Raw genomic sequence first — 26,425 nt, 5'->3', positions numbered from 1 at the left:
CTCCCTAAATGTTACTAAATGAATCAAGACGTGTTAAGTAGAATCTGCTCCAGGGCTCCTAAACGTGGGGTTTACCGTTCTCGGATTTAACACTTGGTAAGTTAATATTTCCGAGCCTCAGTTTTCAAATTTGTAAAACGACAATGCAACAGGCTATACGGAGAGTTACTAAAGCACCAATAGAGAACGCACGCATTTAGCACAATGACTGGCACGCGGCCGCAGGCCCCTTTTAATACTAACAAAAAAATGATAGGGGCGGAGGATACGGAGCGCCTACTCTTTCCAACGCGCATGCGCAGCCCTTGACGTGACCGCAAGCCCGGCCCCCTGCGCGTCCCCACGCGTGTGCGTGTTCGACCGGAACCCGGGCCCGGACCGGAAGTGAATGGGCGGGACCACCTCAGCACGCCTGCGCCGTAAGAGGCCGTGCGGCGAGGGGGCGTGGCCGCGCAGGCGTGCCAGGCACCCCGGCTCCGGAGCATAAACAAGAGGGGGGCCGGGATGAGGCGGCGGTTAATGCCCAGGCGGCGAGCGGCGGCGGCGGCGAGCGAGGCGGCGATCGGGGCCCGGCGCCGACCCTGAGCTCACCCCGGCCTGCCCCACCCGCGCGCGAGCCCTCGGCCGGGCCCGCGGGCCGCGCGCCCACCATGAACCTGGCGAGTCAGAGCGGTGAGGCCGGCGCTAGCCAGCTGCTCTTCGCCAACTTCAACCAGGACGTCACGTAAGGACGGGCGGGGTCGGGGGTCGGGGTCCCGGGAGAACCGGGGGGCCTGGAGCCCGGGGAGGGCGGAGGCGTCCCCCCACCCCCGGCGGGTCCCCCTTCCTTGGGGAACCCTCCAGGCTCTGCCCTGGGAGCTGCGACCTTTGGGCGGGGAAAGGGATGGAGCCACGGGAGGTCTTTTCTTTTCCCCATCTCCAGGAAGGCTTTGTCTTTTCCATGTCACTTTTCGCCAAGTTGGGCCCGAACTTTGTGGCCTGACCTGTTGTCCCAACCACCTCTGGAGCGGTGGGGGGTGGGGGTGGGTCTCTCCCTTGCATCCCGCCTCCCCCCACCCGCCTTGTTCGTCGGCCTTCTAGCCCCACTCTTTCCGCTCTTCCAGGCTCTTCTCATCTCCTCCTCGTCTTAAGGGAACTCCTCGATTTCCTTTTCTTCCTCTCTTGCTGTTCTTTTTGACAGGAAACCTTGATGTCCTCCTCGAGCAAGAAACAAACTTAGCAGTAATTCTGGTCTCTGACCCGGGGAGAAACTAGCCAAGGGGAGGGCTGTACCAGAGAAACCCCTGAGGAGTCCTGGAGCCTCGGGGAATGGGCCATCCTCGTACGGGAAGAGAGGCCCTTGATGCCTACCCCTGGTTCCTCACGCTGTTTGTCCAGACCCTGACGGGTTTGAAGCCGATTCTTCAGAGCTGTCTCCTGGGGGAATGTATGAGGATAGTTATTAGAGGAGGTTTCTGGAGAAGGAAGGATGAGTGGGACTGGAAGGGAGGAGAGCCATCTTGGGAAGTGAGTAAGAGGAAGTGATGTAAGAGGGGAGGAGTGGGTCGTTGGCTTCATACTAAGTAGTAGGTTGAGTTGTTCCTGGCTCAATGGAATCAGCAAAAGAAAGGTCATTTGTAGAATGGTAAGGCACCAAGTCAGTGGCATGCAGAGGGTGCTCAGTCACACCTTCCAGAGTTGGGAAAATAGTGCAGAGCCCCCCACGGTGGGATTCAGATGAGGCTTCGAAGGGAGCAGATCACCTGTGCCAACTTCAGAGGAGGAAACGGAAGTTCAGGAACTTCGGAGCAGAGCCTGGGTCTAGACTCCGTTAATAGTGGGGTGGGGGCAGCTTTCCTGAGTTCTCTTCCAGCCTCCTTTCCAATCCTCCCTGCTGTTGTTTGTACCTGCAGAGTAGGGTATGGAGGACGGTGAACACAGAAAGCAGACTGTAGCGATCTTTAGAGATGAAAAAGGCGAAGGGTTAGCATGATGACCAAAAGCCACTCCAGGGAAAGCAATCTGGACCACCTGTTGCAGGGGGTTGTGACTGAGAACTATGTTATACTAATCTTGGTAGGGAAGAGGCAGTTCAAAGCAATGATGATTCCATTTTTAAGCCCTTAGTATTTTGAGACCAGTAAGAATGGTAGCTTTATGGTTTTTTATGTCTTGTATAAATTAGAGAATCTCCAGAATATTTTCTACTGTTCTTCCTGTTTTTCACTGCTCACCATTTACATTGAAAGGAAATCAGATATGAGAAAGCATTCTCTTTTGCTGTCATTTCAAGTGGCATTCAAACACCAATTTCCCTACATAATAGAAGAATGTCACTCTGACCTGAAATAAGATCTTTTTGTGCTTAGAAATTATGTGTTTTTCCCACTCCTCTGTGAGTCCTAAAGTTACTAGTTCAAGACCAGATTGCTGCATCATAATTTTGAGTTGCCAAAGAGACCTTGATAGAGTATGAGCAGAAATTATAAGGAATAGTAAGCTAGGATTACACTAAGAGTTTATTGATTAAAGTGACTAATTTGTTGTCAGTGTACACCTGGGGAGAGGCTGGACTATTCACGCCTTTCCCTCCCTTGCCCCGTCTCCAGTATTTACGTTATTACGTAATTACGTCCAGTAATTTTTCAGAAGGCAAGGATTACTGGATCCACATTCATGGTATTCAGTAAGAAAATCTGGAACCACTTCACTTAATAGAAAATATATTGTGTGTTATACAGTAATGCTGAACAGCAATGTTCCTTTCATATGAAACTGTATCTGTCCTGTCTGCGGTAGTAATATGGTTTCAAATATTGTAAGGGTTTTGTTTTTCTTTTTCCTGTGATTTTTATCCTAAAAGTCTGGATGTTTTATTTTATTTTACCTTCTTTTTTTTTTTAACTAGAACTAGGGGGAAGGCATTAAGAGAAGCTGGTCCCTGTCATCTCCCACTTCTTGTCTGGTTAGTTCCAACCCTGCTTTCTGAAAGTAACCCTTTGGAAGGCTTGTTTTGGAGGAATTTTTGTTTTTTTGACATCAAAATTAAGAAACTAATAGGTGTGGAGTATCGCTTGGCTCTTCAATGGAAATATCAGGGACTAAGCACTTGCCAGGGACCCCATGAAGCATGTGCAGACTCAGTGGTTGGGCAGTGGCCGAATCGTTTAGAAACCACATTCCTCAAAGAAATAGAAGGACACAGACTTGACTTCCCTTATCTTCCGTCTGTAGCATTGATGCTGTTCGTGTCTGAGTTACGGGCACAGAGGCCGTAGGGAGGCATTGGTCTGAGTTTATTGCTCCCTTGGACCGGGGTGCTTCTAGGTTATATCAGCTGTCCTGGAAGGCCACTTCTCTCCTTTCCCCTCATCAGTAGGTCCAGGGGCGTGGGAGTAAGGACCCTTTGACCTTGAAGTTCTTGGTGGTTCTGCCCACGTGTGGAGGGCGTTTTGAGGATCCAGGGCAGTCACTAGGGAGGATATTGCCCAGCGGCAGTGGCCAGCGGCGAGCTACTGGGGAGCTAGTGGGGTTTGGTGTGACCCACGGGAGGTGCATAATGCACCTAGGGGAGAGGTGAAGGTCCCTCCCACGTCTCCAGCCTGGGTCCGAGATGAACAGTGGCAGCACCTTATAGAAGGTCAGAGGGGGCTCCAGTTTAGGGGGACGGTGAACTCTGCTTTGGGTATTACTGAGTTTGAAAGGCCTCGGGGAGCTCTGGGGTACTCAGGGCCTCACTGCGGTGGGCTCTGGGGCCTGCCAGTTCTCGGCAGCACTGAAGGTTGCTTCCTTTTTGTGGATGTGAGCCATTTCCACTTTACCCCATCACTGAGTGTGGCTCTTTGGTGAAGATAATGAAAAGGGAAAACCTTAGTGGGCTTGCTGATCGTGGGTAAGGGGATAAAGAAAAAAGCATTAAGAAAATGATTTTTTCTTTTAAAACGTTTTTTAAGTGTTTTCTTAAAAAGCATGTTTGTTTTTTAGTGGAAATCCCTGCCTTAAATACTGATCAATCAAGTTTAAATTCAGTGACAGAGATCTGCAGGTAAAGATGGTGGATGGAACACAAGTATTAATTTTGGCTCCCGCTCAGAACCGTGATAGAATGGCAATCAGTAAAATACCAAAAAAAGATACTTAAAGAGGCTTAAGCCCATGGAATGAGGAGAATGAGAAAGAAAGGCACCAGCAACAAAATTTTGGAAGCCAGCAAGGGATAAAGGAAGTAGCTTCCCCATCACTGGTGGGAAAGGCAGAGAACCAGCCTACCTGAAGCCGCAGAACCCCCAAAGGCTCAGGTCGGGTGGTCTAGGAAGCTCTGCGGTGGAGGGAAGTTTTGTGTGGCGAAGATCCAGAGTGCTGGCCCAAAGTGTGTCTCGGAAGCAGTCTCCTGCCCCCAGAGGTGAAGGACTGGGCCTTATCTCCAGAGGGTACCGTAGGGTCTCCGGATGTTGACACCAGGCACAGGTGAAGGCAGGGGTGTGGTAGTGAAATGGGGCGTTAAGTAAATATATCCTTTTTTCTGTTATCGCTGGTTTTCCCTTGTCGGTAAAAGATCTCATTGTATTACCTTAAGAAACAAAACAAAAACTTGACTGCAGCAACACTTACTGGGGAATGAGGTTAGTTGTCAGGGAGCTCTCATGCTTGTCTGTTACCATACCTGTCCCACGCTGCCTTCAGAGGTGTTGTTAAGAGCAGGATCTCCACAAAGTCAGGTCCGTGAACCTGACTGCTGGTATCCGAGATGTAAATGTCACACCTGTTTATATTCCATGCCATCCTTTAAAAGTGTCTGCCTTTATTGGTAAAGTGTATGCTCACGCTGTACCACACGCACCTATCAAAAACAGGTGGTGTATTTTTGTTTACAGCCCCACTGATTTGGGCTTCACAAGTGGGAAGCCATGCAGTGAAAACTAGCGAAGGTGTTTAGTGCCCTAAACCCCTTTCTGAGCATCTGGAAGAATGTCAGAGAGCGAGTATTTGATCAGTTTTAACAAATCCTGCCATTTGGAGCATAGGCAAGGCCCTGGGGATATAAAAAGCCAGGTTCTCATTCACTAATTCTGTTTGGTTAAGTTTGCCCATAGGAGAAGCCCCCTGGGCTTATTTTACATATAAAACTATGAAGCTTGGTGACTTGCTTTCCAGGTCAACAAGAAATTTGAAGGAGGGCCTGTTAATGCCGGTAGGGTGCCTGGAAAGCAGTGCTGGAAGAGGTGAAAGGTGGTGTGTCGCCCAGCGCGACCGTCCGCCGCCCAAACCCTCAGCTCCCGTCAGGCTCTGAGGGTCACTTCACTCTGACAGCACACTTGTTCTGTGATGCGAGTCCACTCGGCTGTTGAGGGTTTGCCGTCCCACACAGAAACCTGTATAAGAATGACTTTTTAAGAGAATCAGAAATGCTGGGGGGAAAGGCTTGGGTGCTTAAAATAGTAACCCTAAGTTGTCTGGAAAACATTTTCCTGAACGTCAATTTTCCAGAAGTTGTGAACTGCTGAGATTTTTTTATTTTTAGCTTTCCTGAATATTCTTGTGTTTTTATTGGCTCCTTTATTGTTTTTCAAAGTATTTATAGGTAACAGTACCTAATTACTAGTTAATTCAATATAGCGAAGTGTTTTGCAGACAAGAATTATTTGAGTTGGTAGAGATTTACTGTTTATATCTCTGAGGTGAACCAATTACAGTTTGAAAGTTCAATAGTGTCCATAGCAAGTCTGTTCTTTGAATGTGTTTCTTCTACCTGAGCGTGAAAGAGGTTGGAAACCTCAAGTTCCTAGCAGATGAAATGGTCATGAAGATAGCCCTCGTTTTATCTTGGCGCACACGCACTCACCGTGTGAGCTGTCAGCCCTGTTATTTCTGGGCTTCTGGTTCACCTTCTGCTTCCTCTTGTTGCCTTGCTCTCCCAGACACGGAGTACCAGGCAGGCCCCACTCTGAGTCCGCCCGTCCCCCGCGTCCCGCTCTGCGCTCCCGCCCTCTGTGTTTCTGAAACCCGTGCGTGCAGCTCCTCTCTGCTCCCTGGCTCACTCATCCTGGGCGGCAGTAGTCTGCGAGCGAAGCTCACCTCGTGTAGCAGCTCCGCCAGGCTGGGGACCTGGAGCCAGAGCTCGGAAGTCCTCCCGAGCCTCTGGGCAAAAGCAGTGGTGTTGGGTGGTGAGCGTGGGCTCTTACACCAAGGCTGTCCTTCTGGCCCAACCCTGCGATGGGGTCTTGCCATTGCAGACTGTGAGTTAGCTCTTTGGTCTGTTTTATTTCCATCCCACTGCTTAGCCTTAGCATCACATGACTGAGCTGCGTTCGTTATAGCCTACTGCAGTGCCAAGAGACACCATCATTCGCCAAGGGTGTAAATGCCTTTGTTTAAAATTTGCAGTGTTATCTTCACCTTCGGACTCCCCCATACAACCACGCATGTGTGTCGGGTCACCTGAGAAAGCCCACTGTGTTTGAGGGGATCGTTGGTTTAGGGTCGAGTGCTTTTATTTTTATGTCAGACTTATCTTTAAAGTTTCACTCTCTGTCTTTGTTGACCGTCGCCTTTTCCTGGCCGTGAGATCCGGCGTCTTCCTTGCCCCACCTCTTTTCCCCTCTGCCACCACTCACCTGGTACCAGCTACACGAACCCGTGTGTGCTAGTTTTGGGGAGAGATGATGGAGAAAGTTTGGTAACGAGCAGCTCGTTTGTGCATTATTCCTGCCTACACGTCTCAGCTCTTATTTCTGAATTTGGCTTTTTTGCAGGTCTCTAGCTGTTGGTAGTAAATCCGGGTATAAATTTTTCTCCCTTTCTTCTGTGGATAAACTGGAACAGATCTATGAATGCAGTAAGTGTTTGCTTTATTTTTCCCCTTTCTTAAAGTAGACAAGTTATACTTGAATTAGGTTGTATTCTTAATTGAAACGTGATGGTTAAAATCCAGATACCCCTTGACCATGGATCTGCCTTCACCTTAGCCTTACTGCCAGGGGGCAGCTGTGACTGTGAACAGCTGGTATTTGCTCTCCGAGATCATATCAAAGTGTGCATTTGCATGCTTATAAATGTACATGTAGAAATACTTGAAGTGCTTGTTTTATGGGCCCTCTTTTTCAATACATGATACCACGCTATGTTACTTTGTAATGCTCCCCCTTTTTAAATGCCAATAAAACCATTTAGGTATCTCTCATGGAAGACTTCCAGAATTTGAAATTTTACACCCCCCCTCGGAATGGTTTATTTTTTTTCCAGTTGGCATCTTACGGTGTTTTCATAACTGTGTGTCAGAGACCTGTGGGGTTGCAGGAGGACCGTGAACTTTGACACCTTTCTCAGTCACCTGCTGTGACTTTACATAGATCACTTCATGGACCTCAGTTTCTTTGTGTGTGTGTGTGTGTGTGTGTGTGTGTGTGTGTAAAAGAATGAAAGAGAGAGACAGAGTACTTGCTGAATAAATAGTAGTAGGTACAGGCCCTGCCCCAGTGAAAATGGGATGAAAAACTTTGACTTGCACATACCTAATTTTTACATCAGTGGAATTGTAGGTTTACGTGTAGTTGTGAGAAATACTCCAGGTCCCTCTACCCTTTTCCCAGGTCCCCCCAGTGGTAACATTCTGCAAAAGTTCAATAAAGCATCCCAATCAGGAAGATGACAGGGTGCAATCCATATGTGTGTGGGGGGTCCCCACCCAGCCTGAACACCCATATCTGTGTGTGTGCACGCGCACGCGTGTTGTCAGAGTGTGTGCGCGTGTGTGTGGCCCCACCCAGCCTGAACACCCATATCTGTGTGTGCGTGTGTGCGCGCACACGCACGCATGTTGTCAGAGTATGTGCACGTGTGTGTGGTCCCACCCAGCCTGAACACCCATATCTGTGTGTGTGTGTGTGTGCGCGCACGCACATGCGTGTTGTCAGAGTGTATGCGCATGTGTGTGGTCCCACCCAGCCTGAACACCCATATCTGTGTGTGTGTGTGTGCACGCACGCGTGTTGTCAGAGTGTGTGTGCGTGTGTGTGGCCCCACCCAGCCTGAACACCCATATCTGTGTGTGCGTGTGTGCGCGCACACGCACGCATGTTGTCAGAGTATGTGCACGTGTGTGTGGTCCCACCCAGCCTGAACACCCATATCTGTGTGTGTGTGTGTGTGTGCGCACGCACATGCGTGTTGTCAGAGTGTATGCGCATGTGTGTGGTCCCACCCAGCCTGAACACCCATATCTGTGTGTGTGTGTGTGCACGCACGCGTGTTGTCAGAGTGTGTGTGCGTGTGTGTGGCCCCACCCAGCCTGAACGCCCATATCTGTTGTGTGTGTGTGCACGCACGCACGCGTGTTGTCAGAGTGTGTGCACGCGCACACGTGTTGTCAGAGTGTGTGCGCGTGTGTGTGGCCCCACCCAGCCTGAACACCCATATCTGTGTGTGTGTGTGTGTGTGCGCGCGCACACGCGTGTTGTCAGAGTGTGTGTGCGTGTGTGTGGCCCCACCCAGCCTGAACACCCATATCCACCACAGTGAAGCTGCCCGATGGTTCTAACAGCACAGGGTACTTCCGTTGCCCTTTTGTAACCACACCTGTCTACCCCCACCCTAGTCACAGATCCCAGGCAGCCAGGAACCTGTCCTCTGATTCCAGAGTGACTGTCATTTCGCAAATGTTACATCAATGGAAGTATGTAGCTTTTTGAGGGGTTTCTCTGGTGGCTCAGCGGTGAGGAACCTGCCTGCCAACACAGGAGACGTAGGAGACGTGGGTTCGATCCATGGGTGGGAAAGATCCCCTGGAGGAGGAAATGGCAACACACTCTGCTGTTCTTGCCTGGGAAATCCCTCGGAGCCCTGACGGTCCATGGGGTCACAAAAGTGTCGGACGTGACTTGGCGACTAAACAACAGCAGACCTTTTGAGAACTGGCTGTTTTCGCTCAGAGTCTTTCCCTGGAAGTTCACCCAAGCTGCTCGGTGTCGATAGCACCACCTTTTCTGTTGCTGGAATTCTGTATGCGGGCACAGCCCAGCTGCTTCTCCTGCACCTGAAACTCCCCCTTCCTAAGAGACATTAGCAGGCAGAGGAGAACTGCAAAGTGGAACACCATGGCTCACCAGAATGAATCGCCTGGCAGAGCACTCATGGGCTGATTCCAGTCTTGGGCTGTTAGAGCTGCCGGGTCTCGTGTGGTGTGACATCACTGCTCTGGGATTGATGTCTAAGTGTGATTGCTGACTGCTATGGTGGTGTGGGGGTTTTTTGTTTTTAAGTGCCGAGCTGTTTTCCAGGGAGGCTGCGCCGGTTTGCATTCCTGCCTGTAGTGTATGGGTGAGCCCGCCCCTTGGAATCCTTGCTCGCCCTGGGTGTGGCCGGCGTGTCTCGTTTTGGCCGTCCTGGTGGAGCTGTGCGCTGCCGTCTCACTCTGCTTCACTTTGTGTTCCGTGACGGCTAATGACGTTGAACATCTTTTCATGTGCTTATTTGTGTTGGCCCACTTTGTGATGCTGAGTTTTGAAAGTTCTTTATATACCCTCGATGCTAGTCCTTTCTCATGTATGTGGTTCATAAATAGCTTCTCTTCACATGATGATAACTCTGAAGCCTGCCTGTGGCCTGACCTCATTAAGAATTCTCTTTACAGAGAACTGAGGTCAGTATGCTCATAATCCGTCACTCTGGGGTATGAATTCAGAGAGAGGTTTGCTCTTTATCATTTTAATTATCCACATGGGCATGCAGTTGGGGAAATTGGGTTTTCTCCGTATTAACAATGCCAGTATCTGCTTCTGGAATGTTCCACAGTTAGCGACTTTGCGTCCACCGTGGTTTGGTATTCCCTTTTGGAATGCTCCTTTACCCATTAGTGTCCCTTACGAAGGGGGAGTTTCAGTGAGTGGTTGTGAAGAGACATCCCGTGTCCACTCTTGGTTTCGTTCACTCCATAAACGTTCACCGAGGACCTGCCGTGTGCCAGCCCTGTTCCGGCCGTGGAGACGCAGCAGTGACAGTTCCTGCTCTCGTGACCCTCTGTTTAAATGGAGGCAGACCAGGAGCGAGCAAATGTGCTTGTGTCAGATGCCAGGCCGGGGACACAGTGTGGAGCAAACACAGATGTAAATCCCACCGCCCACCTCCGTTAGCACAAGGCAAGGCCCGCAGGAGAAAAGTCACTTCCGTGTACCTGGTGCTTGCAGCGGCAGAGTTCTCGTGCCCACCGGGGTCCCAGGCTCACCAGGCTCCCTCCAGGCCCTGGCCTCCCCTCTCGGGTCCGCCTCGGGCGCCCCTCACCTCCAGCAGTGGGAGGTGTCTGAACCCCCAGGACGCCCCCGGAGGCTGGGATCTGGGCCCTTCATGAGGAGACAGCTGGAAGCAGGACTCTTCCAGTGCGGGTCCCTGACTCACGGCTCCTGCCACGGACTTGACTCCTCATCTGTCTGACGCTTACCAGATCTCCTCCGAAAGCCTTTCTCCCTGTGCAGGGCCGGCGGGTGCGGTCTAGGTGATGAAGTGTGTCCGAGCCCGAGCGCTTGCTCATCTCCACACTGGCCGCCCCACTCACGATCGTTTCCTGTAGGGAGTTTCTTCACAGGAGAAAGGATTCTACTAGGCTTTTCAAATGACTGAAGCATTTATTAAATCTGCGTCCCCACCAGTGCCGAGTTGTGCTGTTAAATTGTGGCTGCAGGGATTAGTCATCTGGTTTGAAATGTACAGGATTCCGCACCCCACCCCCACCCGTTGTGCTTAGAAAGGGTCTTGGCTCTTCCTCAGATTGAATCCATTCAGTGACTAATGTGTTTCCTTGAAGTTTATTAAGTGATTTTTGGCACCTTATTTTTCAAAGGTTTTTGTTGGAATAAAATGTGATGCTTTTTTTTTTTTTTTTTTGGCTGCTCCAGGCCTTAGCTGTGGCATGGGCTCTCTTAGTCGCAGCCTGTGGGATCTCATTCCCTGCCCAGGGATCACACCTGGGCCCCCTGATTTGGGAGCCTGGAGCCTTAACCACTGGGCCACCAGAGAAGTCCCCCAGATGTCATGTCTTGATGGCATCATCAGAAGAGTGGGTGTATACTGCCCAGCGTGGCAAAGTGGTATAGAGATTTCTTTGTTCTTCTTGGTGAACTTTGGCCCTTAAAATAGGTGAGGGAACGCACAGAGAACTCTGAGGGTTAATGCACTGAAGCTGTGGAATTCTTTTGCTCCTAGAATATTATCTACCTTTCCTCGTTCATATTCTTTTATTAAGTAGATAAAAAGAATGTCTCTTAGGAAACAAATTAGCTACTGCACCAAGATGGTTTTCTGGCATTTTTCTGCACATAGAACCTGAGCAGAGTAGAATTACTGCTCCAGACTCAGCCTGGCTCAGTAGACCGTGACTCTTGACTGACCGTCATAAGTTCAGATCCTCGCTGTTGGTGACTGCTGCTGCCACAGAAAGAATGAGCCAGAGCTGGTCTTGGGAAAAGCAAGATTGACCACTGCTTGTTCTGTTGTTTATTTAACAACAACAAAAAAACAAGACCTTTGCCCAGCAGCACTGGAAGACTTTTGCTTTTAACTCTATGCTGTTCTTTCAGACTTAAAGTTGCAGGAACTCCCGTGTTTACGCCTTGCCCACTGTGTGTGCCCTGTTTGTTTAATCGCTCTCTCTTTCCCTCTTGTGTCCTTTTCTATTTACCTGAGGGTGTGTGATGTGCAAATATGTGGTCTCTCTTCCCTGAAACACTACTGCCATGAAACTGTACCCTGGTAGACAATATAAATAAAGGTTGTAGATTTATTGTTTGTAAAATGCCACAGAAGTTTGGAAGGAAAAATTGGCCTTTTCAGATTCGACGTTGTTTGTAAAATGCCATGGAAGTTTGGAAGGAAAAGTTGGCCTTTTCAGATTCTGTGTCCTGTGTCATCTTTGCATTTTATGTTTCTGAGCTAGGACCTCAAACCTCACGAGGCCTTCGGTTTGGAAACGAAACAAAAGCAGGCTGCCCGTCCCGGTCCAGAATGGGCAGACTGGGCGCTGGCTGGAACAGTCTGCTCGGTGAGGTGTGCCATGATGGGGCTTCCAGCGGGGCAGCCCAGGACCCTCTCTGCCTGCATCTTTCGTGGTGAGGACCAGGTGGGCTGCACACGCATGTGTCCTCTGAGACCCTGGCGTCCTGGACAGGCCGGGCAGGGACGGCACTGTGCTGGCTCGCAGCTTGGTTCCTCCCCGCTTCACCCTGTGGAAAGTTTTATCACCACCAGCTCTGCAGTGCACCAGGAGGACAACATTCTTTCTTAAAGGAAGTAGTTTCATCCGTTTGGATGGGCAGTCTCTAGGAAGAAAGTTCAGCACGAGCTGCCCGAGGCCACCACGATGGGCCGTGAGAGCCAGGCCTCCGGGTGCACCCACGCTGCTCTGCTCCCCTGGCGTCAGCCTGGTTCCCAGCGCTGCCGGCCGTGCCCGCTTCCGTGTTGTGGGACGTGACCACTCACTCGGGGTCTGTGGACGCCGTGGCTGCTTATTTTCAAAAGTTCTCTCGGGAGTGAGGCGTTAACATAGAAATGTTTAAGCTGGAAATAATGCAGCAGAGAAGTAAATGTGAACCACCAGCAGGGTATGAGCCATGAGCAAGTTGTGACCCACGAGCAGGGTGTGAACCATGAGCGGTAAACCATGGATAGGGTGTGACCCACAAGCAGGGTGTGAACCACGAGCAGGGTGTGAACCATGGGCAGGGTGACCCACAAGCAAGGTGTGACTCACGAGCAGCGTGTGAACCATGAGCAGGGTGTGAACCACGAGCAAGGTGTGACTCACGAGCAGCGTGTGAACCATGGGCAGGGTGTGAACCACGAGCAGTGTGTGAACCATGAGCAGTGAACCTGGCAGTGTGTGAACCCCGAGCAGGGTGTGAACCATGAGCAGTGAACCACGAGCAGGGTGTGACCAACAAGCAGGGTGTGAACCACGGGCAGTGAACCGCAGGCAGTGTGTGAACTTGGCAGTGTATAAAGGTAGGTCACTTTGTGAAGGTGTGTTCCTGAAAGGTCCAGGCAGACTGTGTCCTAGGCTGAAGGGGTGGGGTCCTCTTGGTTGGTTTTTGCTGAAGCAGAGACGAAAGCACGTGGCCCTTTTGGTGGTTGGCGGTTCCTCTGCCCTTTGCAGGCAGCCTTGGCCGTTCTCTGATTTTTCTGGCTCCTTTGGAAATCTGATGGAAGTTGCGGGTACTTCCCAGAGAAAAACCCAATGCTTAGCGTGTGATTTCAGCAGTTTGAGAGCCTGTGGAAGCCCGTGTGAGCTCCCGGTCCAGGGCCGCGGGTCACCCCAGGGAGAGGGTCGTGGTGAGGGCCCTCCGCCCTCCCCGACGCTGGGCTGCTGCCCCGTCTGTCTGTCCGTCACTCTTGCGCACCGCCCTGTGCTCGCCACATCAGGTCTCAGCACACTGGTCAGAATTCACATGGATGCGGTAGTCTGCCTGTGCGGCTTTTTAATAGCTTTTTTGAGATGTAATTTGGATGCCAATAAAAAACCACCTGTTTAAAGTGTACAGTTCAGCAGGTTCCAGTATATTTACTGGTTTGTGCAACCTACCTTAATCTAATTTTAAAACATTGTTATCACTCCCCAAAGAACCCCTGAGGCCATTAGCAGCAGGGTGACTGCTCCCCTCTCCCTCACCCCTCAGCCCTGAGCAACCGCTAATCTCCTTTCTGCCGCTGTCGATTTGCTGCTCTGGAAGTTTCAGATAAATGGAATGGCGTGGGCCTGGCTTCCTTCACGTGGATGGTTTCATGGCTCTGCCATGCTGGAGCGTGGATGAGCGCTTCCTTTTTCTTGCTCAGTGACATCACAGGGTGTGGATGTGCTGTGTTTGCTGATGGACAAGCAATGGATGTGCCATCATTTTGGTGTTGTTTCCCTTTGGCTGCTGTGAGTGTTTGTGTGCAGGTTATGATGTGGATGTGGATTTATGAGCCTGAGGGTTTTTTTAATGTTTTTTTGTCTTTTTTGCATTTCTTAAATCATAACTGAAATGAAACTTTATTCCAGAAGTCATTGTCCTTCGCACGTTTCTGAGATTTTCCTGCTCTTTCTGCTGGATCATTTCTCCTCCTGCTTGAAGGCGCAGGAGCCACTTGGTGGAGGTTGCGAATGCTCCTTCTGGGCCATTTGCCTCTTCACCTCTCGTGGTCTGTTTGCCCTCCTTGATGTTTTGTTCCCAGCCCTGCTCTTGAGCTTTCAGGGTCCTCCCTGTTTTGGGTGCATAAGCACTCTCGCACGTCTTCCTTCGGTTCTGTGGCTTCGGGTTTTACATTAAATACCTGATCCACTCTCAGCTGATTTTGATGTAAGAAATTTTCCACTTTTTTCATGAGCTGGAAAAGACATTTTTCCTGTGTCTTCGTTTGTTTAGCGGGAATGTCAAGATGATGAGCCTCTCATTGAAAAGTCAGCCAAGAAAAGGATGGTTGAGGCCAAACGGCAGAAGGATGACATTTGTGAGTCTAGGTCCTGGGTATTTGGAGCTTCGTCACAGTGTTTGCTCTTAGGAATGTTTGCAGCTAAAAACAGCTTGGCTGCCTCCACGCCACGCTTCCCCTGTTGTTAAAATGCTAGAAAGAAGTTTCTTATGCTTTTTCTCATGAAAGTTTCAAGAATTCTCAAACTTAGAGTGGGGTGGGAAGCTAGACAGACACCTAAAGCCAATGTTTCTTTACTTTTCTGCCCTTGGTTTAAGCAAATGAACGATTCATCCCTTTCCTTTTCTCACTGTTTTGTTCATGGAAGTTTTCACACACACAGAAAAATTGAAAGTATTTTATAGTCAGTACCCATGTCCCAAGGATCTGGAGTCTGTTGTGACCGTTGAACTTGCCTGTCCGTCTTGTGTGTCTGCACTTCAGAGCACCTTGCAGACAGCCGTCTGTACACAGTCTGTATACACACACATCTGGAGGAAACATCCCGTGTCTGACTAGTGCGTGTACATCCGTGTGACCTGGACTCCCATCAGGGTTCACCATCACCCCAGGAAGCTCCCTCACCCCACCCCCAGGAGGCAGGCCGTGTTCTGGGTTTCCTGCTATGGCTTGGTTTTGCCTGTTCTCCAGGAGCTTGACTTTACTGCCTGCCCCATTCCACATAATAGCAAAACCTTAGTCTTATTCCCACAGGTGTGTGTCGTGTCGTCTTGGGCTGACTCCCCCTGGATGGGCCCCATGCCAGGCACGTCAGAGTTCAAACCCACATGGCGATGACCCAGGCCACTGCATTTTCCTGGAAAGAATTCCTGCCTTAATATGGGGACCTTTGGAGCTTACTTGTTCACTTTAGTCATTTGGTTTCTAAACTTACATGTGTTTTTCAGTTAAAAGCATGGAATTTAGTGACAGGGCTTGTTGGAAGGAGCCGTCGGTCTTGGGTATGGGCACGCCTGGTCACAGTGCACTCAGGCCCTGCAGGTCCCCGGGTTGTGACCCATCTAGTTCTCTGTCCTCTGAGCTCAGGACCTCATGGAGTAAAATGTGGCCTTGGGCCATTGTTAGGACGATCAGCGGGCCGCTGCTTAACCCCAGCTCAGCTGCAGCTCAGGTCCAGACAGCTGGGAATCATCCAGAGTCCTGCCCTCCAGAATGCTCTTTGCTCCTCCCCTGAACTGACCCCGGTGACCACAAGTAAACCCAGTGGGGACTGAGGGAGCTGGGGGTGAGGTGGCAGCTGTGGAGCGTCCACTGTGCCCCTGTTTTCTGGGTGGGTCTCTGCACACGCAGTTTCTAGGCACAGTCTTCTGAGTGGGGGTGTCCCCATGTGAGTGGGGCGCAGGGACCTAAGGGGTGGAGAGCAGACCACGCTGGGGTCCGTAAGCCCGGAGCCCCAGGCGTGGAGCCCGCAGGAGCGCGTGGGGGCCTGTCGTATGTCAGGTGCGGCCCATGTGGAATGGGGGGCCTGCGCTATGGCTGAGAGCTGGGGGTCTCTGAGGAGCAGGCCCTCCTTTCAGAGTGTGGGGCGACCTGTGGACAGCTCGCCTGGGCCCTGTAAACCATGAACTTGACCTGGGGGTCTGCCCCCTGCCCCCGAGTCTCCGCAGGGAGCCTACCCTTAGACGCATGTTCATGTGCGGGGACCCCTGGCACCAGTTGACAGGGATACACGCTCACGTGGGTTTGTTTTCTCCCTCCTTTCAGCTGACACAGAAGACGTGTGCATCGTGGAGAGACTGTTCTCGAGCAGCCTGGTGGCCATCGTCAGCCTCAAGGCTCCCAGGAAGCTGAAGGTTTGCCACTTTAAGAAGGGGACCGAGATCTGCAACTACAGCTACTCCAACACCATCCTGGCCGTGAAGCTCAACAGGCAGGTGGGCGGCGCTCCCGCTCACCGCCCCGGTGCCCGGGTTTCCCGGGGGGCTCTGGGCTGCGAGGCTGTTCCAGTGACCTGGGAGGCAGCCGCCGGGCCTCGGGCAGATCCCAGCCGCTCTGTTCCTCTCACAGCCCGCCCAGGCTCGGGTCTGCTCGCTCCTCTCAGCGGTTTTGCTCAGACTGCGGCCCGCCCCCTGCCCCATTCCTGATGATGCCCTAGCTAGTGCCATTAGCTTTACCCATCCCTTAAGACATGAACCTTTTTTTATAAGAGTTACCTTTTTAAAAAACCTCTGAGCATCTTTTTTTCTTTCCATGCTGTTTGGCTTATGAGATCTTAGTTCCCTGACTGGCGATTGAACCCAGGCCTTAGCAGTGAAAGCAGAGACCTGACCACAGGGCTGCCAAGGAATTCTTTATCCCTTTTTTAACTGTTAATTTAACTTTTAACTAAAGGTGAAGGATTTACTACCTTTTTAATGTCTGGTTTATGTCCCAAAACCCACAAGGATGTCTGGCCTGAAGCGTGGGCCTGGTGGCCAGGACCTGAGGTAGTGCCCGGGATGGCCACGTGGCTGTGGTTTACTCAGCCTCACTCAGCATCAGATTCTCAAAGCAGAAGGCCTTCACCAGAGTGACCCCAGCCTCTCGACCTGGTTTTCGTGAGGGGAGGGCCGAGAGCGAAACAAAATCAGACCCCAGTTTTCTTAGCTAGGGACCACTTTCTGTCATGCTCAATTACTCCGCACAGTTAGAGGTCTTCTCCAACCGGAGGAGGGAGTTGTAGGCGGGGGCTCAGCTCCAGGGGACTGAGGGGCATGGCGGCGGGGCCTGGCGCACGCGGTGCACACGCGGTGATGGGCAGGGCCTGGAGCGTGGTGCACGCGCGGTGATGGGCGGGGCCTGGAGTATGGTGCACACGCGGTGATGGACGGGGCCTGGAGCGTGGTGCACGCGTGGTGATGGGCGGGGCCTGGAGTGTGGTGCACGCGTGGTGATGGGCGGGGCCTGGAGCGTGGTGCACGCGTGGTGATGGGCGGGGCCTGGAGCGTGGTGCACATGAGGTGATGTGCGGGGCCTGGAGCGTGGTGCACACACGGGGTTCTGGAAGGAGCATGGTGTCCGGTGCCGGAGGCTCGGGGTCAGCTAGGGACCACTTTCTGTCATGCTCAATTACTCCGCACAGTTAGAGGTCTTCTCCAACCGGAGGAGGGAGTTGTAGGCGGAGGCTCAGCTCCAGGGGACTGAGGGGCATGGGGGCAGAAGCTAACTGGGGCTCAGGGTCTGGCTCTCCCTCACATCCTGTCTCCGTGTCCGCGTCTCTCGCAGAGGCTGATCGTGTGCCTGGAGGAGTCTCTCTACATTCACAACATCCGGGACATGAAGGTGCTGCACACCATCCGAGAGACGCCCCCAAACCCCACTGGTGAGCAGGGCAGGGCACCGCTGCCGTTCAGAGCTCTCTGCCCGTGAGAGTTTTCTCTCTTCTTAGGGTCCACAGGCTGACAGTGTGCTCTTAGAGCCAGCTGCCATCCTTCTGATGCTGGTCTCATGACCGCACATGTCATGGGCTCTGTCAGCCTGCAGCCTTGGGGTTTCTGACCAGCTCCAGCCATGGCCTTAGTGCATCTGAGCAGTCCTGCTGTCACCTGCGGGGCGTGGGGGGGCTTGGAACTCAACAGGCCCAGCGATGCGGCCACCCAGGCCGCATCAGAGCTCGTGGCCTCCCCGTCTCGCTGAGCGCGTGCCAGCTGCTGGTGGAGCCCGGGGGCCCCGAGCTGACCCGCTCTGTCCTCGTGTGCCGCCCACAGGCCTGTGTGCACTGTCCATCAGCAATGACAACTGTTACCTGGCCTACCCGGGCAGCGCCACCATCGGGGAGGTGCAGGTCTTCGACACCATCAACCTGGTGAGGCTCCTGGCCGCGGCGCGGCGCCCCCGGCCTCCTCGTTCTCCGGCTCGGCGGCTCGACTCCCGACGCAGCCTCCTGCTGGCCGAGCGGCTTGGGTCACCCTGCCTCCAGCTGTGCTTCCGTCCCCGTCCCCGTCCCCGTGCTGAGCAGTCGGCAGCCTGTGTGCCGGAGGGAACGGAGGAAGCGACAGAGCCTCTGTGGGGACGTTGCTTCGCTTTCTCCTTTAAGGCTCTGGGTGGCATTTCCGTGCCCCTTCCCCAGCCCCTGGTTAATCGGGTGGACTTGGCGTCTGTGTCAGCCACGCAGGGGTTTTCATAACAGCTGTGGGCATTCTCACCACATGACTTCACGGGCATCAGGGGTCACTCGCAGTCACAGTGGTCACGGGTCACTTTCCCCTCCCCTCCAGAGAGCTGCGAACATGATCCCGGCTCACGACAGCCCGTTAGCCGCCCTGGCCTTCGATGCCAGCGGAACCAAACTCGCCACTGCTTCCGAGAAGGTAAGGCAGCTGCGTGCAAACTCGGAGTCCCGCCGGCTCGTCCACCGCAGTTCACACAGCCCGGCCCCCAGAGCGATGTCTGTCCCCACCGCTCACAGCCAGGCCCGTGTGCCCGCAGCCACAGGCGCCTGAGCCGAGCAAGCGCGGTGGCTGAAGCATGCTGGGCCGGGGTGTGCTAGCCGTCCTGCCGGGGAGCGCCGCAGCTGTGACTGCAGGGCCCTCAGTGTTAGGATGAGCAGTGACGGTGTCTCACCGTGGGACCAGCGGAGCAGGGTGTACTCCGACGGTGCGGGCGAGGGACGGGGTGCAGGACTCGGGGTCATGTGGCTGGGACAGCTGTCGGCGCCCGTCCGCCAACGTCCAAAGAGCGAGAGACCTGAGTCTGGTTCCACTCAGCTCAACTTCCTTTTTCTGTCTTCTTCTCCCTGCTGCAGGGGACCGTGATTAGGGTGTTTTCCATTCCAGAAGGACAGAAACTCTTTGAGTTCCGGAGAGGAGTGAAGAGGTAATGTGTGCAAGTCTCCAGAATGGAATCTGGAGCATCTGTTTGCAATTCGGTTTCACGTTCTCTGTGACCAGCAGTGGGCACTTAAGCCCTGGGGACCCCCGTCCAGCCGCCAGCAATCTCAGCCCAGCTGGCGGGGCAGGAGGGGCTTGGGGTCTTGTGGGAGGTCAAGGGGCATTGTTACGGAGGCAGCTGTGTTTTGCTGTTTGTGATTGCCCTGAGTGCCGAGCTGCATGGCCCAATAGCCCGGGCTGTGGAAGGAGGAGCTTGCCCAGCTGGGCCCGCGCTGAGTGGGCGCTGGGGCTCTTGACCTGGGCAGCGGCTCCTCCCCTTCTCCTCGACTCTGAAAACCCTTAAGCAGCTCCTGCAGCCCCCCTCCGACCAGCAGCTGGCTCTGGCCTCACAGTGTTTTTCTAAAGAAACAGCAGAGTGCAGCCACCCTGTGTCATGACGTCCACATCCCTGCCTGGTGGGGCCTGACCCGTGGGACCTGGAGCCGCCTTCTCCAGGGCTCCCACGGGCGATCTCGGGCTGCCGGCCTCCCTGTCCCCTGCCTCCTGTCTCTCTCCTTCCTTTTTCCTTTGCTTTTCCTCGCGCTCGCCTGTCCGGGTCTTTTCTTTTGCTGCTCCCACCCCTGTGTCTGCATTTCTGCCCTGAGCCTCCCCTGCCCCGCTCTGGGCAGCCCACCCCTCCGTCCTCAGCCACGGCGTCTGTCTGTGCCCAGGGATGCCTCCATGTCCCCAGGCCACCTGCCGAGGTTTCCCACGTTTCTCCCGCCTACTGGGCCCTCCACCCAGTGGCCAGAGCATGGCCCCGACGGCCCACCGTGCTGCACACAGCGTGTCCCAGGGAACAGCCCTGCCCTCCTGGCACCTGAACCTGGGGGGCGCCCGCCCCGCCACCCACCTCGCCTGCCCCAGGCATCTCCACCTGGCCTTGCGCTCACCGTGGCCTCAGCTCATGTTTGCCAGGTTCTGGCCCTCAGGCCTGAGCCCACTGGCTGTTCTTCCACGGGGGAGTGTGACAGATGGGGGCAGCCCTGCGGGGAGCCTCTTGGGGCACCCCTGTCCCTGGGTTCACGCCACACGCAGGACTCCTTGCTTTCCTGCTGTGGTGCGCCTCCCTGCCCCATCTCTCCCAGCTCCTCAGAGCTGTCTCCACGTGGGCCCTGGCCGTGACCTGTCGGTTCCTGCGCCCTCCCGCTGGTCGAGCGCCCCCTCCCGCCTCTCCCCCAGTGTCTGCAGCGTCTTCCCTTCGCTGCTCAGACCTCTCTTGGCCGCGCTGAGCCCTGGGCCCCTGCCTCTAGGCGGGAGCCACGTCCGCGCCTTCGCACATGCCCGTGCGCTGTGAGCTCCAGAAACGTGATGCAGAGCCCCTCCCTAGGGACAGGGCTCAGTGCACCTTGTGGTTGCAGGACTCTGAGGAGACGCAGGTGCTGGGTTTCTACAGTGATGTTTTAAGGAGAACTGGTTTCAGGATGTCAAAAGTTTATTCTTAAACGTTACCAAGGTCTCCAGTTCATGCTTTTCCATGTTAAGAATTGCTGTAATCTCAATGATTAGGTTTCTTTTGCTAAGCTTAGTGCTGTAAGTCTAGCCTGATTCTGTCAAAAATGATTTAGCGAAGCCCTGATTCCTTTCGTTACGTGGCCACGTGAGGACCTGTTAAAGGACGGCTCAGTCAGGGCATCAGCTTTCAAACGCTCTCCTTCCTCACATGGTTTGAGAAGGTGACTAGAAAGGAACAAGACCCTCCTGCACCTGTCACGGGAACCTTCCTTCGCTGTGACTTCCCTTCCGGAGGGGGCGGCGATGCTGGTTGCCGTCTGCCCTCCGCGTCCGGGCAGCAGCGTGACCGACCCCGTCCCTCTCACCCCAGGTGTGTGAGCATCTGCTCCCTGGCCTTCAGCATGGATGGCATGTTCCTGTCCGCCTCCAGCAACACTGAGACTGTGCACATCTTCAAACTCGAGACTGTGAAAGAAAAGTGAGTCGCAGAGACGTTGAGAGGGACACGGGGCCCTCTGTCCACCGACAGGCGGAAGCGGGAATGCTGTCCGGGGGGCTCGTGGGGGCTCAGTGGCGGGATGAGTGGGGTTCGAAGGGGGCCTGCTGGGTGTGGCGGCAGAGGGTGGTTGCCCCCAATGCTTCCCCCCATGGCACGTCTTGGGGGACCACCCTGGGGGTGGGGGCACTTGCCTCCCTCCTGCCCAGAGGCGTTTTCCGTTTGTGCAGCGGTTGATGTAAAGAGCGTGTGACTGCAGCCGTGTGTGGGGCAAAGGGCGTGGTTCTGCGTTGTCATCTCTTAGCGTCTCTGGCGAGCCTCCCACCAGGATCAGTGCTGTTGTCTGTGCTGTGTCTCACCCTGAGGGGCCTGTGGGGTGACTCACACGTCTCTACAGTGTAAACACAGCAGGGATGGGCTGCGGGAGTGCACGGTTGGCTGGAGACGTCCTAATAGAAAGATGCGGGGGTCCTGGATGTGGGCCTCGAGTCGTCAGCAACAGAGCAGGGGCTGGTCATTGCCTGGCCCCTCTGCGGACCCTCCAAGGACAGTCTGTGACGTCCCCAGGGTCCCCGCGAGCCTGGGAGCCTTCTCTCGAGTCTCGGGGCTGAGCCTCGCCTCCGCGTGAGGGGCGCGTGGTCGTTCTCAGCCCAGGGCCCGCGTGTGTCTGACGGCGCTCCTCCTCCCAGGCCTCAGGAGGAGCCCACCACCTGGACCGGCTACTTCGGAAAGGTGCTCATGGCGTCCACCAGCTACTTGCCCTCCCAAGTGACAGAGATGTTCAACCAGGGCAGGGCCTTCGCCACGGTGCGCCTGCCTTTCTGTGGCCACAAGAACATCTGTGCGCTGGCCACGTGAGTTGGGGCGGGGGGCTGCCTCTGTCCCATGCATCCAGCCGGGAGCGGGGTCCCAGGCCACCAGGGATGACCTGCACACCTGGCCCTCTGGTTTAGACCAGAGTCATGGGGACGCGGAGGGGGCCGTAGGTTGTACGCTGTTAGGGAACCCAGGTGCCCGCCCCCACAGCATCTGACCCTCCACGCCTCCTCTTCCTGTTGTTGCTGGGAACATTTGGAGAGCATCGTTAGTTCAGAACCGCGTGAGAGGGCCAGTTCCTGAGCCCTGGCCTCCAGCACGGGCAGCCTCACGAGGCCCGAGGCTGTTTATCTTCGTGTGTGGACTGTGTGTGTGCACGAAACTACACTCGCTCATTTGGGGCGGGGCGTTCTTCCCTGGCCCGGCTAAAGGCCAGGCTGTTAGTTTAATAGGAACTTTGTGGAAGTTTCAGATCTAGAACTTGGTTGCTTTTTATCCTCACTAGAATCCAGAAGATTCCCCGATTGCTGGTGGGCGCCTCGGACGGGTACCTGTACATGTACAACCTGGACCCCCAGGAAGGTGGCGAATGCACCCTCATGAAGCAGCACCAGTGAGTCGGCTGCGCCTCCGCCAGGCGGGAGGGGGCCCCTGAGGGCAAGGGCGACTTGCTCGTTTTCCCAAAGCCAGGGACCCAGAGGCTCGGGTCTCTGCACAACCACCCATCGGTGTGGGTGTGAGCCTACCCTCCATGCCTCTGCCCATGCCCAGCTCAGCACCCGGCAGAGACCAGAGTGGCTGGGGTGCACTTTTCCTGTGGGGTTGGGGGGTGTGTCTCGGGGCAGGACTGCTAAGGACGCAGCTCAGCGTCGTGCACAGAAGCAGCAACCCCAGGGTGCTGTCTGTGATGTGGGGCGGGTTCTCCAGGGACCTGGGATCCTGCTGAGACGCTGCTGTTCTCTTTGAAGAGAAGGAATAAATGTTAGTTAATTGGGAGGTAGTGCTGTTGGGTTTTCTGTCTTTAAACAGTGGTACCCTAATACTCTTACAATCAGGGCGAACATGGGGGTGATTTTGTTATTTTACAGCATACTCTGGTTTGGTCTTCAGTCTCAGGAAACGCAGTGGGGTTGCCTCTCTAGGTCCAGCTCTCTCCATCAGACTGAGCGTGTGGAAATCCTGGGGACCACACTCGGGGGAGTCACCGCGCGGGTCAGCGCAGCGTCACGCGTGGCCCTCCCTGGCGGCCCCAGCATAGTCCTGACTTGTCCCTGCTGGTTTTTCTGTCCTCGTCCAGGTTGGACGGCAGCATGGAGACAACCAACGAGATCCTGGACTCCACGTCCCAGGACTGCCCCCTGGTGACGCAGGCCTACAGCGCAGCCGTGGCCAAGGGCCCGCACGCGCCTTTGTCCCCCACAGCGCTGGGTAAGGGCTGGGCCGAGCCTGGGGGCGGGGCCTGCAGGCTCAGGCCTGCTGTTGTAAAGCAGGGTTTCAAAGGCCTCCTCGAGGCTGAGTCCATTTTCATCTTTGAGACAAAAGTAGCTCTCTGGCACTAGGTGCCTGTGGACTGTCCACCACCTGCCCCCACTCAGCTCAGATTCTGCCCAAAACCCTTGGTCTTGACCCTCCCACCTGCGGCCCGGGTCAGCAAGCAGGCCCAGGCAGGAGGGGGCCGGCTCCCCCAGGCCGCCCCGGGCCCCACCCCGGGCATGTGTGGTCGCTGTCTCCGCCCGCCGCACTCTCGCTCACTGTTTCAACCCGAGGCGAAGGCAGCGTGTGCTCCAAGGAGGCTCTGAGCATCCTTGTCCCGGTTCTGGGCACCCCCACCCCACCCCGGAGGGCCCTCCACAGCCTGTCCCCTGGGTCCACGTGGGCGCCCAGCTCCTTCCTGACCCTGTGGGTCTTGGGAAGGCAGCTCTCTCTTGGGTGGCTCAGGGCTGTAGAGAGCTCGCTGGTCAGGGCGGAGGTGAGAATTCCACGTCCTGTGGGCGTGAGCTCCCTGCTGGCCCGGGTCCTGCTTCAGGGTCGGCCTCCCCGAGGGGCCGGCTCGGGTGGGGGCTCGGCCTGCCTGTGGGGGCTGCCCACGGTTGGGGGGGCGTCGGCCTCCCCGAGGGGCCGGCTCGGGGGGCTCGGCCTGCCTAAGGCGCCGCTCTCTCCGCAGCCTACACGGACGAGCTGGGCGCCGCGGGCGGCTCGGGGCTGGAGGACGAGGCCAGCGCCCTGCGGCTGGAGGACGACAGCGAGCACCCCCCCATGATTCTGCGGACGGACTGACCGCGACCTGTGACCTCCTTGGCCCCGAGGCAGAGGACACTGGCTGACAGAGGACTTCACAGTCATGCTGCTATGAACTTTGACCCGAGCTGGGGAGAGAATGGCAGAGACTTCTAAAGCAAAAAGGAAAAAAAAGATTGTAGCTGTAGGCTCATTCCATACTGTTGAGAAATACATTGTTTTCACTTCAGTGGCTTTTAATCCTGCTTATGAATTTTTAGCTTTTCGTTGGTTTTCTCTTTTTTTGCCAAAATCAACTGTTTGGTGAAGCCCTCGAAACACATTTGCTTTGCATGTATTCATGTGCCAAGCCAGCCAGGAGCTCTCAAGCCCGCTCGTAACAGCCTGCAGGCGTCTGGGGTTTTCCGTCTGTACAGAGAGGCGAGGGCCGAGAAGGCGGCGAGCACACGTCTGGTCCTGCTCAGGCGGGCCGGGCGGCGGCCTTGGGGGGTCCTCTCTCCCTGGAGCCCCTCCGGGACCATTTCTCCCCCCCTCCCCATTTTATTTTGTTAATTAAATTCTTTCCAAATTGGATTCTTCTGGGATTTCTTCTGCGGTAGACTCCCGTTTCTAGTCTTGTTTTCCGGGTCGGTGTTAAGAGAAAGAGGTTCTTCCTGAAAACTGAACACCTTTCCTTCTGACAGCCCATGGGCTTGAAAGACAGACGCCTGGGAGCACTGGAGCCAAGGGATGTCACGTACTCAGACTGCCTGGTCTCGGCTGTAAACTTCCTGTCGAACAGCTATATATGTGGGCTGTGGGTTTGTCTAAGGGACATTTGTAGGTGTTCTTTTGTCCATAAAGCTCAGAAATCAGGTGGGATGGGCACCCAAATTGTGTTCTTACCTGGACTGCCCCTGTCCGTGGGGTCCTGCCCACCCGAGTCAGAGGCGGGGCGAGGCGGCCGGCTGTGATGCCCCCACTTAAAGGGTGATCTGTGCCTTTCTGTTTGCATCTTTCAAAACGGCTCGGCATGAGTGACGAGAGACTGTGGTCACAGACTCCAGTGTGTGCCTGGCTTCCCCTCTCATTTCTACAGAATCCAGACAACCTCGTATACCTCACACTCTGCATTCCAAACCAAGAGGCGTAGCCGTTCAGGTTCTAAGGGACTTTTGCCTGGAGTCGATGGTGCCAAAGTCAGTTCTGGATGCTTTGGACAGCAACAGTGAAGGATGCGAGTGGGAGAGCAGCGGCGGCGTGTCCACCTGGCCTCTGAGCAGAGGACGGGTCTGCGGTGTCCGTGCCAGGCTGTGCGTGTACCTGGGTCGTAGCCGTCGAGCAGTGTAACTGACCACCCGCTTCCAGTGCCCTGGTACCGGGGCCAGTCCCCACACCTCAGGCCACTTGCCTACTGGTTGGCTCTGAGGTGCCCTGGGTGCGTCTGCAGCAGAAATCTGCAGATACACAGTTTATTGCAACGACGTGAAGTGCTGTGAGAGAGGGGAGGGGGAGGATGGAGTCAGCTTCCCCCTCCCCAGAGCCTCGGCACGTCCGTCCTGGGTCCCTGATGAAGTGGGACCCTCGGCGAAGGGTCTGGAACCCAGGCCTCCGCGGTGCCCTGAGCGAGGATGGGGGGCCGGCCCGCAGTCCCGTCCGCCCAGCCACACCTGCAGCCCCGCCTTCTATCTCCGGAACCAGCTCGGCATCCGGCTCCTCGGTGGCACCTTTAGTGTGGAGACTGCACGTGGCCGCTCTGGGGCCTGAATCATCGGGGCGAGAGCTGCCTCCCCATCGACAGGTCCCAGCCTTGCTGGTGAGCCCCTTCGGATGTCTGGGGGCCTCGGATCTGCTGTGCCAGCTTTCTCTTGTCACAGGCGTGTGGTTTCGTCTTTGGGGTCGGCCATCCCAGTGGACGGGCGCTCTCCCCGTCAGCCTCAGCCTCCCAGCCCCAGGGGCCCTGCCAGCCCAGGCGCCGTCTTCTCGGATGTGAGAACCCTCTGCTCACCCAGGTCGGCGTAACCTGTGCGCTGCCAGGAGGGGCCCTGGTTGAGAAGAACTCAAAGGGTGGATGGGTGTTTGCTGCCCACCCCGCTCCGCTGCATGCGGTCTGGGGTCCTACAAGGGGCTCGGGCAGGAAGCAGAGGGGCGGAGCGCTCAG

At 55.0% G+C, this 26,425-nt stretch overlaps 1 protein-coding gene across 2 annotated transcripts; it reads left to right on the top strand.

Moving 5' to 3' along the window:
• Positions 1 to 447: 447 nt before the first annotated feature.
• On the top strand, positions 448 to 24,858 carry WIPI2 (WD repeat domain, phosphoinositide interacting 2). Of its 2 annotated transcripts, XM_070460478.1 has the most exons (12): positions 448 to 724; positions 6,732 to 6,814; positions 16,138 to 16,307; positions 17,638 to 17,734; positions 18,120 to 18,217; positions 18,630 to 18,722; positions 19,157 to 19,227; positions 21,106 to 21,213; positions 21,921 to 22,085; positions 22,553 to 22,660; positions 23,345 to 23,475; positions 24,212 to 24,858. In XM_070460478.1, the coding sequence occupies exons 1-12, from the start codon at positions 651 to 653 to the stop codon at positions 24,322 to 24,324; spliced, it is 1,311 nt and encodes a 436-aa protein (XP_070316579.1). In that variant the 5' UTR covers positions 448 to 650; the 3' UTR covers positions 24,325 to 24,858. The 2 variants fall into 2 exon arrangements, with proteins under 2 accessions (XP_070316579.1, XP_070316580.1); XM_070460479.1 differs by lacking the exons at positions 448 to 724; positions 6,732 to 6,814 and having other exon boundaries at positions 16,214 to 16,303.
• Positions 24,859 to 26,425: the final 1,567 nt, after the last annotated feature.

Source organism: Odocoileus virginianus, chromosome 33 (genome assembly GCF_023699985.2).
Source record: "Odocoileus virginianus isolate 20LAN1187 ecotype Illinois chromosome 33, Ovbor_1.2, whole genome shotgun sequence".
NCBI classification, from domain to species: Eukaryota; Metazoa; Chordata; class Mammalia; order Artiodactyla; family Cervidae; genus Odocoileus; species Odocoileus virginianus.
Note: the sequence above shows the minus strand (reverse complement) of the source record. Positions and strands in the feature narration are given on the sequence as shown.